This window comes from Fonticula alba (genome assembly GCF_000388065.1).
Source record: "Fonticula alba strain ATCC 38817 unplaced genomic scaffold supercont2.1, whole genome shotgun sequence".
Lineage (NCBI taxonomy): Eukaryota > Rotosphaerida > Fonticulaceae > Fonticula > Fonticula alba.
The window spans coordinates 1,357,508-1,366,275 of record NW_009242971.1 but is presented as its reverse complement, the minus strand read 5'-3'; the positions used below and the strand labels follow the sequence as shown (position 1 = coordinate 1,366,275).

Sequence of the window (8,768 nt, the reverse complement as noted above, 5' to 3'; positions counted from 1 at the left end):
CCCCCCCCCTCCACCGCCCCTCCCGGAACGCCCTGGCACAGGCAGCGGCCCCTTGCCGCGTTGTGGCCTGTGCGGGGATGCCCTTGTCATGGGCGCATCCTTTTGGTGATCCTGGAGCCCCTCCCACCTGGACAAGACCCGGCAGCCTGGCTTCGTCAGGCCCGGCGTTTGTATTGGGTGCCCCATTTTTCGGCACTCCTCTCACACGCGCGCGCCTTTGGCCGGTACTTTTGGCGGTCGCCGTTTACCGCAGGCGCTGGGAATCCGCGAAAGTGGGCAATCGGCCAGGGGGTGGAACCTGCGCCACAAGGCATTCACATGACATTCTGACGTTCACATGACCACGAGACAGGCGCTTCTATGAGCGTGGGAATGATTGCCCGGCGGGTGATCGACATTCTGCCTGAATGCTCTGTGAGAGGGATCGCGAGGAAGATTCGGCAACAGCCCCCCCCCCCCCGCCTCTCTCTCTCTCTCTCTCTCTCTCTCTCTCTCCCCCCCTGCGTAGGAGAGGCAAGTGCCATCCCACCGGGCGACAAGGTCCTTGGGCATGCTGTCCAGGCACAACAAGAATAGAGCCCCTGTCCCACGCTCAGGCACAACTTGCATCCACGAGGGCACACTGTAAAGTGGGTCTATTATTTTGCGGCACGTATCGGGGGGGGGGGGGGGGGGGGGGGTAGCCATACCCGGGGGGCATCCCACCCTCAGGAAGAAGGATGTGAGTTTTCTTCTTTCACCTGGGGAGGTGTGTCTGGCCAACGGCCTGGAGGACAGGCTCCCGGCGAAATGGCCTCCAAATTTCGCTGTCAGTGACTGGTACGGGGGACCGGAGGCTCAACAACCAGATCGGCCGAAACACCCTGTGTGTCGAGAGAGACCAGGGCACGGGCATCAAATGGAGTGGGGGGGGGGGGGGAGGAGGAAAAAGAAAGGATGGGAGCAAGAGAAGGCACGGTGCGTCAGTCATCGGGGAGTGGGCAAACACCCGGCAAAGGGATGGGCAGATGAGGGGAGCACGCACATCACGGGCGGACTCTTCCAGCTCGTCGGCATAGGCAATAATCTCCGCCACCGGGATGAATCCATCACCGTTGGTGTCGAAGCGCAGCAGCAGCTGCAGGACCAGGTTCAGGTCCTTCTCCGAAGCCGGATCCAGACCGGAGCGGTCGATCCCCTCCGGGCTGGACGACACGCCGGCCGCCTGGCTGCGGCGATGAATCAGAGACAGGAGGTTACGCAAGTCGACCGAAGAAATCTCGCTGCCTTCCTCCAGGCTGAACAGGCGGAAGGGCGGGTGCAAAAGCTCAATGTTGGCCAGGGCGAAGGCCAGCTGCGGCGAGTGCTCTCGCGGCAAGTTAATCCCCTCGGAGGAGGCACGCTCCGGATCGTGCTCGGACAGGGTCTCCGCCTCGGCCAGCATGATCTCCGACCGGATCTTCATGATGAGACTGTCCACCCGGCGGCTGAGCATGCGACTCGTGGGGGACTCCTTGACCGGCAGCTGATCGGCCTTCTTCCGGAGGACGTCTGCCGCCTCGAGGAAGTCCTGGCGATCCTCAATCAGCTCGGCCAGGTGCGCCTTCTCCGGGCCGACTGGCGACTGGGCCACCGCTCGCGAGAGGATATCACCCAGCAGGATGATCATGTTGGCCGAGTAGTGGCGCTGCTGGGCCGTCATCGGCGGCCGGGTAGGCTGCAGGGCCGTGGTCAGGGGCACCACTCCAGCGCCCCCACCAAGGGCCACAGCGGTGGCAGCGGCCGGCGCGATCACAGCAGCCTTCACAGCGGCCGCCACATCCGACACCTTGGAGGCCGAGGCAGGCGGCGCGGGAGCCGGAATGGCAATCGCGGCGGCCGGATTCATCAAAAGAGCCTCATCGGCCACCGGGCCGGCGGACACCTTCGCCTCGGCATCGATGCGGGCATCCTCCTCGCGATCGGCCTGCATCTCAGCATGCTCCTTGGAAATGAGGTACTCCTGGGTCTGGAGCACGGCCAGCTTCTCGGCACTCACAGTCCGACCAGCAGCTGTGTCCATGTCCACTTGGACTTCGCGCACGATGGAATCCGGCATCGAGGAAAGGGTGGCACGCAGGGCCTCGGGCATCTGCTCAGCGGTCTCCTTCTGTCCGGACTGCGGGTCGCTCATGGAGAAGATCCGCGAGAGGATCAGCAGTGTAAGCGGGACCTGCTGGTTGAGATGAAGGTCTTTCGTGTGTGTGTGTGTGTGTGAGAGAGAGAGGGAAAGAAGGGTGAGTGTGTGTATGTGCGTGCGTGCGGATACACGTGTTCGAGGTAGGGAGATGGGTGGCTCAGGCGCAGTGAAGGGAAAGGAGACCAAAGACGTACCAAGCCACTGGGAGAGTTCCGAACGTAGGCGGGCAGTCGTCTGACCAGTGGTCCGGATGCCGCGCTGAATGCAAACCGCTTGAAGCTCGATATTGTTCAAGGTGTGAATGCCCTCGGTGGCGATCATCTGGCAAAGGAATTAGAGGAGGAAAGCCAACAGACCCAGAACGTGGGGCGGGGACGCCCAGGCAAAGCCGTAGGCACGCAAATGGTGGCTACATACCAGGTCATCCTCCTTCAACTTGCGGATTTTCTGACGCAGGCGATTGCGCAGCAGTGGGGTTGTTCCGAGAGCTTGGGGTGGTGGGTCAGATAAAGTTGACCTCTCTCTCTCTCTCGCTCTATCTCCCCGATGTGAAAAAAAAAAGAGGAAAGGAAATCACTTGGCAGTCACGCACAGCTGACGCCCATGAAGCGGCACATGGCCACCAGTTGCGGACGGGGAAGGTTATCAAGGGTAATCTGATCCTCGAACAGCCGAGCGAAGCGCAAGATGTCGCTAGTGCTCGGCTGCTCGCCGGTGCTGCGAATGCGGCTAAAGAAGGTGGAAAACTCGGCCGCCAGCTTGGCCACATCATTGTTGGAACTCGAGGAAACGGCCATATTCTCGACAGTCTCCTGCAGGAAGGAGGCCACCTCGAGACGCATCTTCAGCAGCTTGTGCTTGCGTTCTTCGGCTTGATGACTGTCCTCGAAGGTAGAGGGGAGCATATTCGGGAAGAGCTTCAGCAAGAGGGGCAGGGCAATTTCCATGAAGGGGACCACCAGGATGACGATGAAGGGCACCAGACGGAACATGTCTGAGGTCGTGCGGATGAGCTTGCGAAAGAGACAAAGGGAGCGGTCAGTGGAAGCCCACAGCCAGGGGAGAGAGAGAGAGAGAGAGAGAGGGAGAGGGAGGGAGGGAGGAAGATAGGATGGCGGAGCCGGGGGAGAGTGATAGGACACACTTGTCGGCGCTCACGGCGCGTGAGAACATGGCCCCGGAGAACGCGCTTCAACAGGCGCCAAGAGATGTTGGCCTCGGTGGCCAGCTGCCGAGAACCCAGCCAGTAGTGCCGGCACACCTCCTTGATCTTCTCCTTGAGTGGCTTCTTGACGGCCGGGGCAGCAACAGCCCCGGCGCCCGTGGCGGGATTCTTCGAAGGAATGGAGGCCGAGGCAGCAGCAGCACCAAGAGCAGTCGCCGCGCCGGAAGCACCCGCCCCAGCACCAGTACCAGCAGTCGCCGTGCCGGCCGGGATGGCCGACACGGTTTCACTGACCTCGAGGGCCTTGCGCAGGGCCGACTTCTGGCGCGGGCGCGGATCCGTCGAAAGAACCACGCCAATGGCCGAGGCAGGGACCGCGCCGTAGAGGGTGGTCCAGGGGCTGGTCGGAAGTTCGGTCTTGACCCGCGCGGGAGAGCCGCCTGCGGGCAGAGGATGGGCAGCCGTGGGCATAGGTGCGATGGTGGCCGAAGGAGAGGCCATCGAAGAAGTGGCGGCGGTAGCAGCGGGGGCAGGAGCCGCCGGCGAGAAGGATGCCGACTCGACCACCTTCCAAGGGGTGTCAGTGGTGTTATCAAGCTGAATGGACCCTGCGGCAAGCGAGCCGATGGTAAAGGGATTGGGCGTCCGGCGCAGGGGCGGCGAGTCGGCATGGAGGGAAGCATCCGACGCTGTGGTATTGCCGGTGGTGGAGGACATGCTGGCAGCACGGAGAGCCGTCAGGGCCCCCTGGCGCATGTATGGCACCTGCCATTGGGCATGTGGCCGCGCAAGGCGAATGCCCGTCGAGGCAGCCCTCGACAGTCTGAGCAGGGAACAGTGTTAGACAGGGGAGCAGGGCGCATGCAAAAGAGCCAGGGGAGGGGGGGGGGAGGGGATTCTCGTACGATAGCATGACGCGTGAGGTGCGAGGTAGGGGGTGAGGAAGGGAGAGGAAGAAGGGTGGCAGAGGATGCAGGAGAGAGACAGAGAGGGAGGGAGAGGAGGGAAAAGATATGGAGCGGAGATGAGGGCCGAAGGGAAGGTGCACTGGCTTCCCCAGTTGAAGGGGCGGCCTGGGTTTGTTTTTGTTTTTCCATTGTGCACTACTTCCTTGGAATTAGTTTCCTGACTCGAGGCCATACGGGTGATCGGACCGGAGGCGAGCCACAGAACCACGCCCGCCGGACGGTTGAGCTTCTCGCGCCTCATCCCCCCCCGGCTCCCCCGCCCCCCCTGGGACGACGTCTGCCCGGGTCCTGCCAGGAGGGATCGTCCTCGCTCTCGGCCCCGGTCGGCATGCATCGTCAGTCAGGCCATTCCTCCGGTGGGAGGTGTGTCGGGTGGTAGTTTCGCCGAGCAGCATGCAGATGACCAGCCAGGAGCGGCACGGGGAAGGGGGGAGACGTTAGCTCGAGATCTCGGCCTTCCCTCCGCTCATCGTCCGCTCGGGATCTAGTGTCCGGACGTTTGGTCCTCTCCCTTTCGACGGCCTGCCGGCGCCGGGAGCGACAATCAGGCGGCCCGCCTTCGAAGGGGCCGGCGCCAGTCTCGAGGGAGCACCGGCATGTGTATGGTGATTCGAATGTCACATGATGGAGGTTATGCTCTCCCAGCCGCCGGGAAGCCGCGCATCCGGCCCCCTCCCCTGCCCTCCTGTCGCGGCCCATACACCGGGGGGCGTGTCCCTGCATTGGCTGTGCGCATGCGAGCGGTGGCCGCCTCTCCCGGGACACACATCTCCTGCATTCCTCTCGACATCAGCACCCTTTTCGGAGAGCGGCAGGTGGGCAAGAGAACACCGGGGAGAAGTGGAGACACAGGGGGACAACACATTTGGAGGTGTTTGTATTGAAGGAGTAGATTTGAAAGGAGAAGGACACAGAGGTGGGGGAGTGTGGAGGGGAGAGAGACAGAGAGGGGGGGGGGGGAGGGGCGGCAAAGGGACACATGCAGATGTATACCATCATGCACGTGCGCCGCATTGATGTTGGTCCTCCCTTCGCCCCGCACGTCCCCCCCAGGGAGTGGTGTAGCGTGCGCGTCTATGTGCGCATGTGTCATGGCCTGGCCGCCTTGCACAGGGCGCACCGCCATGTGCCGAGACGCATACGAAAGTGTGCTGCTCTAAAACATCACAAACACAATATCGTCGTGTGCGCGCGTGCGCGCGCGCGCGCACACACACACACACACACATAGGTACATCTGCGCATGTTCCATTCCTCCTCCGTGGCAACGAAGGGGCAGAGGAAAGGACCGGAGTCAGGCAGAGAGGAGCACACTGTCGTTCCGGTTGGCGGGGGAGGAACACAGTAGAGGAAAGACAGGGTGAGTGCTTGCTTGGCGCAGGGGAGGCGCGAGGGGCGAGGGCCTGGGTGTGTGCCAGCCACGGACCTTGTCAATTTGAAGGGGTTTTCCTGTGGCCGGCTCAGCGCAAGGGAGAGCGGCCGACAGAGGCGAGGAGAGGGCGTCGGGCTGGCTGTCCTTACGAGCTGAAGGACTTGGCGAGCTCCTCCGAGTCGAAGTACGGGGTCTTGCCGGCGGGCTTGTTGGCATCGTTGGCAATCAGGCTGTCGGTGTAGTTGCGCACGAGGGTCTGCTTGGAGTGGGTGCTGTGTGGGAAGGAGCATGGTGTGTGCGTGAGAAAAGGGGTGACATGGGAGAGAGAGGGAGAGAGACAGAAGACAGGGCACGGGTACGCGCGCGTGTGCGTGTGTGCTGTGGAAAGGCACATGACAGCGAGGGAGAGATTGAGGGGGGAGAACATACGCCAGGCGGTCCTCGGCAAGCAGGAAGGGAGTGATGCAGTACTTGGCGTTGCGGTCCTCAGCAGCGGTGATGCTAGGTCATCAGATGGACAAAGCAAACGAGCACGGGGAGGGGTCAGCGGGAGGCGAGGGAGTCAGAATGGGCATGGCCAAAACCCAGGACAAGGCCGGTGACAGGGCAGGGAGTGGAGACTACTTACCGAGCACGGGTACGCTGGACATGGACACCATAGAAACCGAAAGCCATGACGACCGCCGAAATGCCAAGCATGGTGACACTGGACAGGCCGCGGCGGGGGAGGTGAGCAGAGAACTGCTTGGGGGCAGAGTAGCCGCCGGGAGGGGGAAGATCCTGCACGTAGTTGACCATGGTGTCTCTGATGACTGAAGGCGGCGGAGAGCACGGGCTGGCGAAAGGCGCCAGTTCTGTGTCTAGCGGGGGAGGAGGGAGGAGCAGGGGCAAGGGGAAGCGAGGGAGGGGGAAAGGGGAGGCGGAGGCAAAGAGAAGGGAGGGGAGGAGGTGGGGGAGGGGGCTTACACTGTTGAGCGATAAAGGAGGGATCGACAAGAGCAACAGCAGTGGGTGTGGCTCGGCCGGACAGCCAGGCGGCGGAAACGCTTCCTCTTGCCTGGTTAGAAACCGGTCCGGGGCCCCGGTAAATCGCGTGCCCAGGTGGGTGTGCGTACGCCCTTGTCCCGAGGCCTCGCCCCAGTCCTTCACAGGCGGTTCCGCTCCCCAGTTGCAGTTTCCAGTGTCCTCGGGTCCGAGGCATGGCTCCTTCCAGGGTGAGGCGCGCGCGCGCGCGCGCGACTCGCCTTACGCCTCTCCCCTGCCTCGGCCGGGACATCCCTGAATGTGCATGGGCAGGAGGGGTCTCTGGGGGGGGGGGGGGGGGGGGGTGGGGGGGGGGGGGGGGGGGGGCGCGCTCCCGGGGCTGCAGACCCCGGCCCTCCTGCGAGTCATTTCCGGGACAGGCCCGAAGACACGGAGAGGTGGTCCTCGCACACGGCGGCTGTTGGCGCTGTTGGAAACCGCAGGCTGATGGTTGAGCGTCGAGGAGTCGCGAGAAGGGTGAATCTGACGGTGGAAATAGCATTATTCTCGATCAGCACCGGGGGGCTGTATGATCGGATCAGATGGACAGCAGCGTGAGGGCGTTGGCACTTGGCGCCTTCTTCACATCCAAGATCGCTCCTTCCGCTTGGGCCCGTGGTGTGACCATCGCCGGCTAGCGCCTGGCGGCAAGTTGGGCCCGCTCCTCGCACAAGGTCATTAAGGCCCGGTCCGGCAAGGGGGCGAAGGAGGAGGAGGCAGGAGCCCCACGAAGAGACGAGGCCCGAAAACGCCCAGTCTTCCCGGTTCTTCTCCAGACAGCACCCGCCCGGATTGCTGCGGGCATTTGTCGCCAGGCAGGGAAGGACAGGGGGGGGGGGGGGGCACACCACCTGGGCGAGAGGGCCCAGGATGTCTGCCACGATCGGGGTGTATTATTCCGCCAGGGGGCTCCCGTCCAGCTTTTGCTTCGAGACCGTCCCGACGGGTGGGGGTTTCCGGGTTGGCGAATATCTCCCGGACTATTAATCCTCTCTTTTCCCCAGCCGAGCATGGACGTGCCTACTTTCCTTGCCGGTCGGCGGGTTGTTTTCATTCCCGCTGGGAGCCTTGAATTGCTGGCATCCTGCCGACTGGTGGCCCAGATGTTCCGGCAGATACCTCCCCTCCCAGAGACCATCACCCTGTTCTTTTCTTCCTAACGATGTCCGACGTATGACCCTTTCTACCTCCCCTCCCCCTCTTTGTTGCTCCACCTTTCCGTCCCCTGACCTGTCGTTTCCTTATCTTCCTTCCTCCTTCCCTCCCCCTTCTCCCTGTCTGTCTGCCTGTCTGTCTGTCTCTCCCTCCGTCCCTCCCTTCTCTATACATATATCCCCCTCCCTGCCTGCAGGTGAACCAACTTGCCAACCAGATTGGCCAGACCTCCATCGCCGAGCAGGAGGGCGTCCCGATTTCCATCAATGACCTGCCGCCTCAGATGCAGGAGGCCGCTCGTGCGACGGTCGAGAATGTCGCCACCCAGCAGCTGGCCGACATCAAGGACTTGCTGAGTGTCCTGCAGCCGGCGGCCATCCCGGCCAAGCCGGAGAAGAAGGACGACCACAAGTTCTGGAAGACCCAGCCCGTCCAGGACTTCGGTGCGTGCCGCCTGCCTTCCCTCCTTCATCGACCCCCTCGGCGGGCCTCCACCATTCATCTTCCTGATGCGCCCCCCCCTCCCCCCCCTTCCCCCTTTCTGTCGCTGACATACCCGCTTCCCCTCTTTGCTTTGACCATGCTCCCACCTCTTCCCGCGTCATCCCAATTGGTACTGCCGCCGCGTGTATTTGCACACAGATGACCCGTCCGCCTTCGGTCCGATCGAGGCGGACAAGACTCCCGAGGAGATTCGCCCGGAGCCCTACAAGCTGCCTGCCGGCTTCCAGTGGAGCGATGTTGACATGTCCAATGATGAGCAGTCCAAGGAGCTCTACGAGCTCCTGTCTGGCAACTACGTTGAGGATGGCGATGCCTATTTCCGCTTCGACTACTCGCGCGAGTTCCTCCAGTGGTGCGATCGTTTTGCCTCTTCACAATTTGGTGGCCCACCCCTTCTGACCTGCATCCCCCCCCCTCCCCCCC

At 62.8% G+C, this 8,768-nt stretch overlaps 3 protein-coding genes across 3 annotated transcripts in view; 1 reads left to right on the top strand and 2 right to left on the bottom strand.

The window, feature by feature from the left end:
* Positions 1-663: 663 nt before the first annotated feature.
* On the bottom strand, positions 664-4,360 carry H696_00302 (hypothetical protein). The gene is made up of 7 exons (XM_009494150.1): positions 4,229-4,360; positions 3,303-4,146; positions 2,751-3,171; positions 2,576-2,646; positions 2,353-2,479; positions 1,025-2,211; positions 664-863 (listed from the first exon to the last, which is right to left on the bottom strand). The coding sequence occupies exons 1-7, from the start codon at positions 4,234-4,236 to the stop codon at positions 810-812; spliced, it is 2,712 nt and encodes a 903-aa protein (XP_009492425.1). The 5' UTR covers positions 4,237-4,360; the 3' UTR covers positions 664-809.
* Positions 4,361-5,808: 1,448 nt separating this feature from the next.
* Positions 5,809-6,461, bottom strand: H696_00301 (hypothetical protein; the record flags this gene model as incomplete). The annotated part of the gene is made up of 3 exons (XM_009494149.1): positions 5,809-5,935; positions 6,093-6,164; positions 6,292-6,461. 3 exons carry the CDS (start codon positions 6,459-6,461, stop codon positions 5,809-5,811), a joined length of 369 nt encoding a protein of 122 aa, XP_009492424.1.
* A 1,349-nt stretch (positions 6,462-7,810) lies between these two features.
* H696_00300 (hypothetical protein) overlaps positions 7,811-8,768 on the top strand; it is a 2,183-nt gene continuing 1,225 nt past the window's right edge. The window contains exons 1-3 of the mRNA XM_009494148.1: positions 7,811-7,857; positions 8,038-8,284; positions 8,484-8,697. Coding sequence (XP_009492423.1) covers positions 7,849-7,857; positions 8,038-8,284; positions 8,484-8,697 — 470 coding nt within the window. The 5' untranslated portion in view covers positions 7,811-7,848. The remainder of the gene's footprint in view (positions 7,858-8,037; positions 8,285-8,483; positions 8,698-8,768) is intronic.

Coding starts and splice junctions, on each gene's coding strand:
- H696_00302 (XM_009494150.1), bottom strand. Junction 2,480..2,575: donor AGTTGAAGGAGGATGACCTG/GTATGTAGCCAC, acceptor TTCCTTTGCCAG/ATGATCGCCACCGAGGGCAT. Junction 864..1,024: donor TGGAAGAGTCCGCCCGTGAT/GTGCGTGCTCCC, acceptor CTCGACACACAG/GGTGTTTCGGCCGATCTGGT.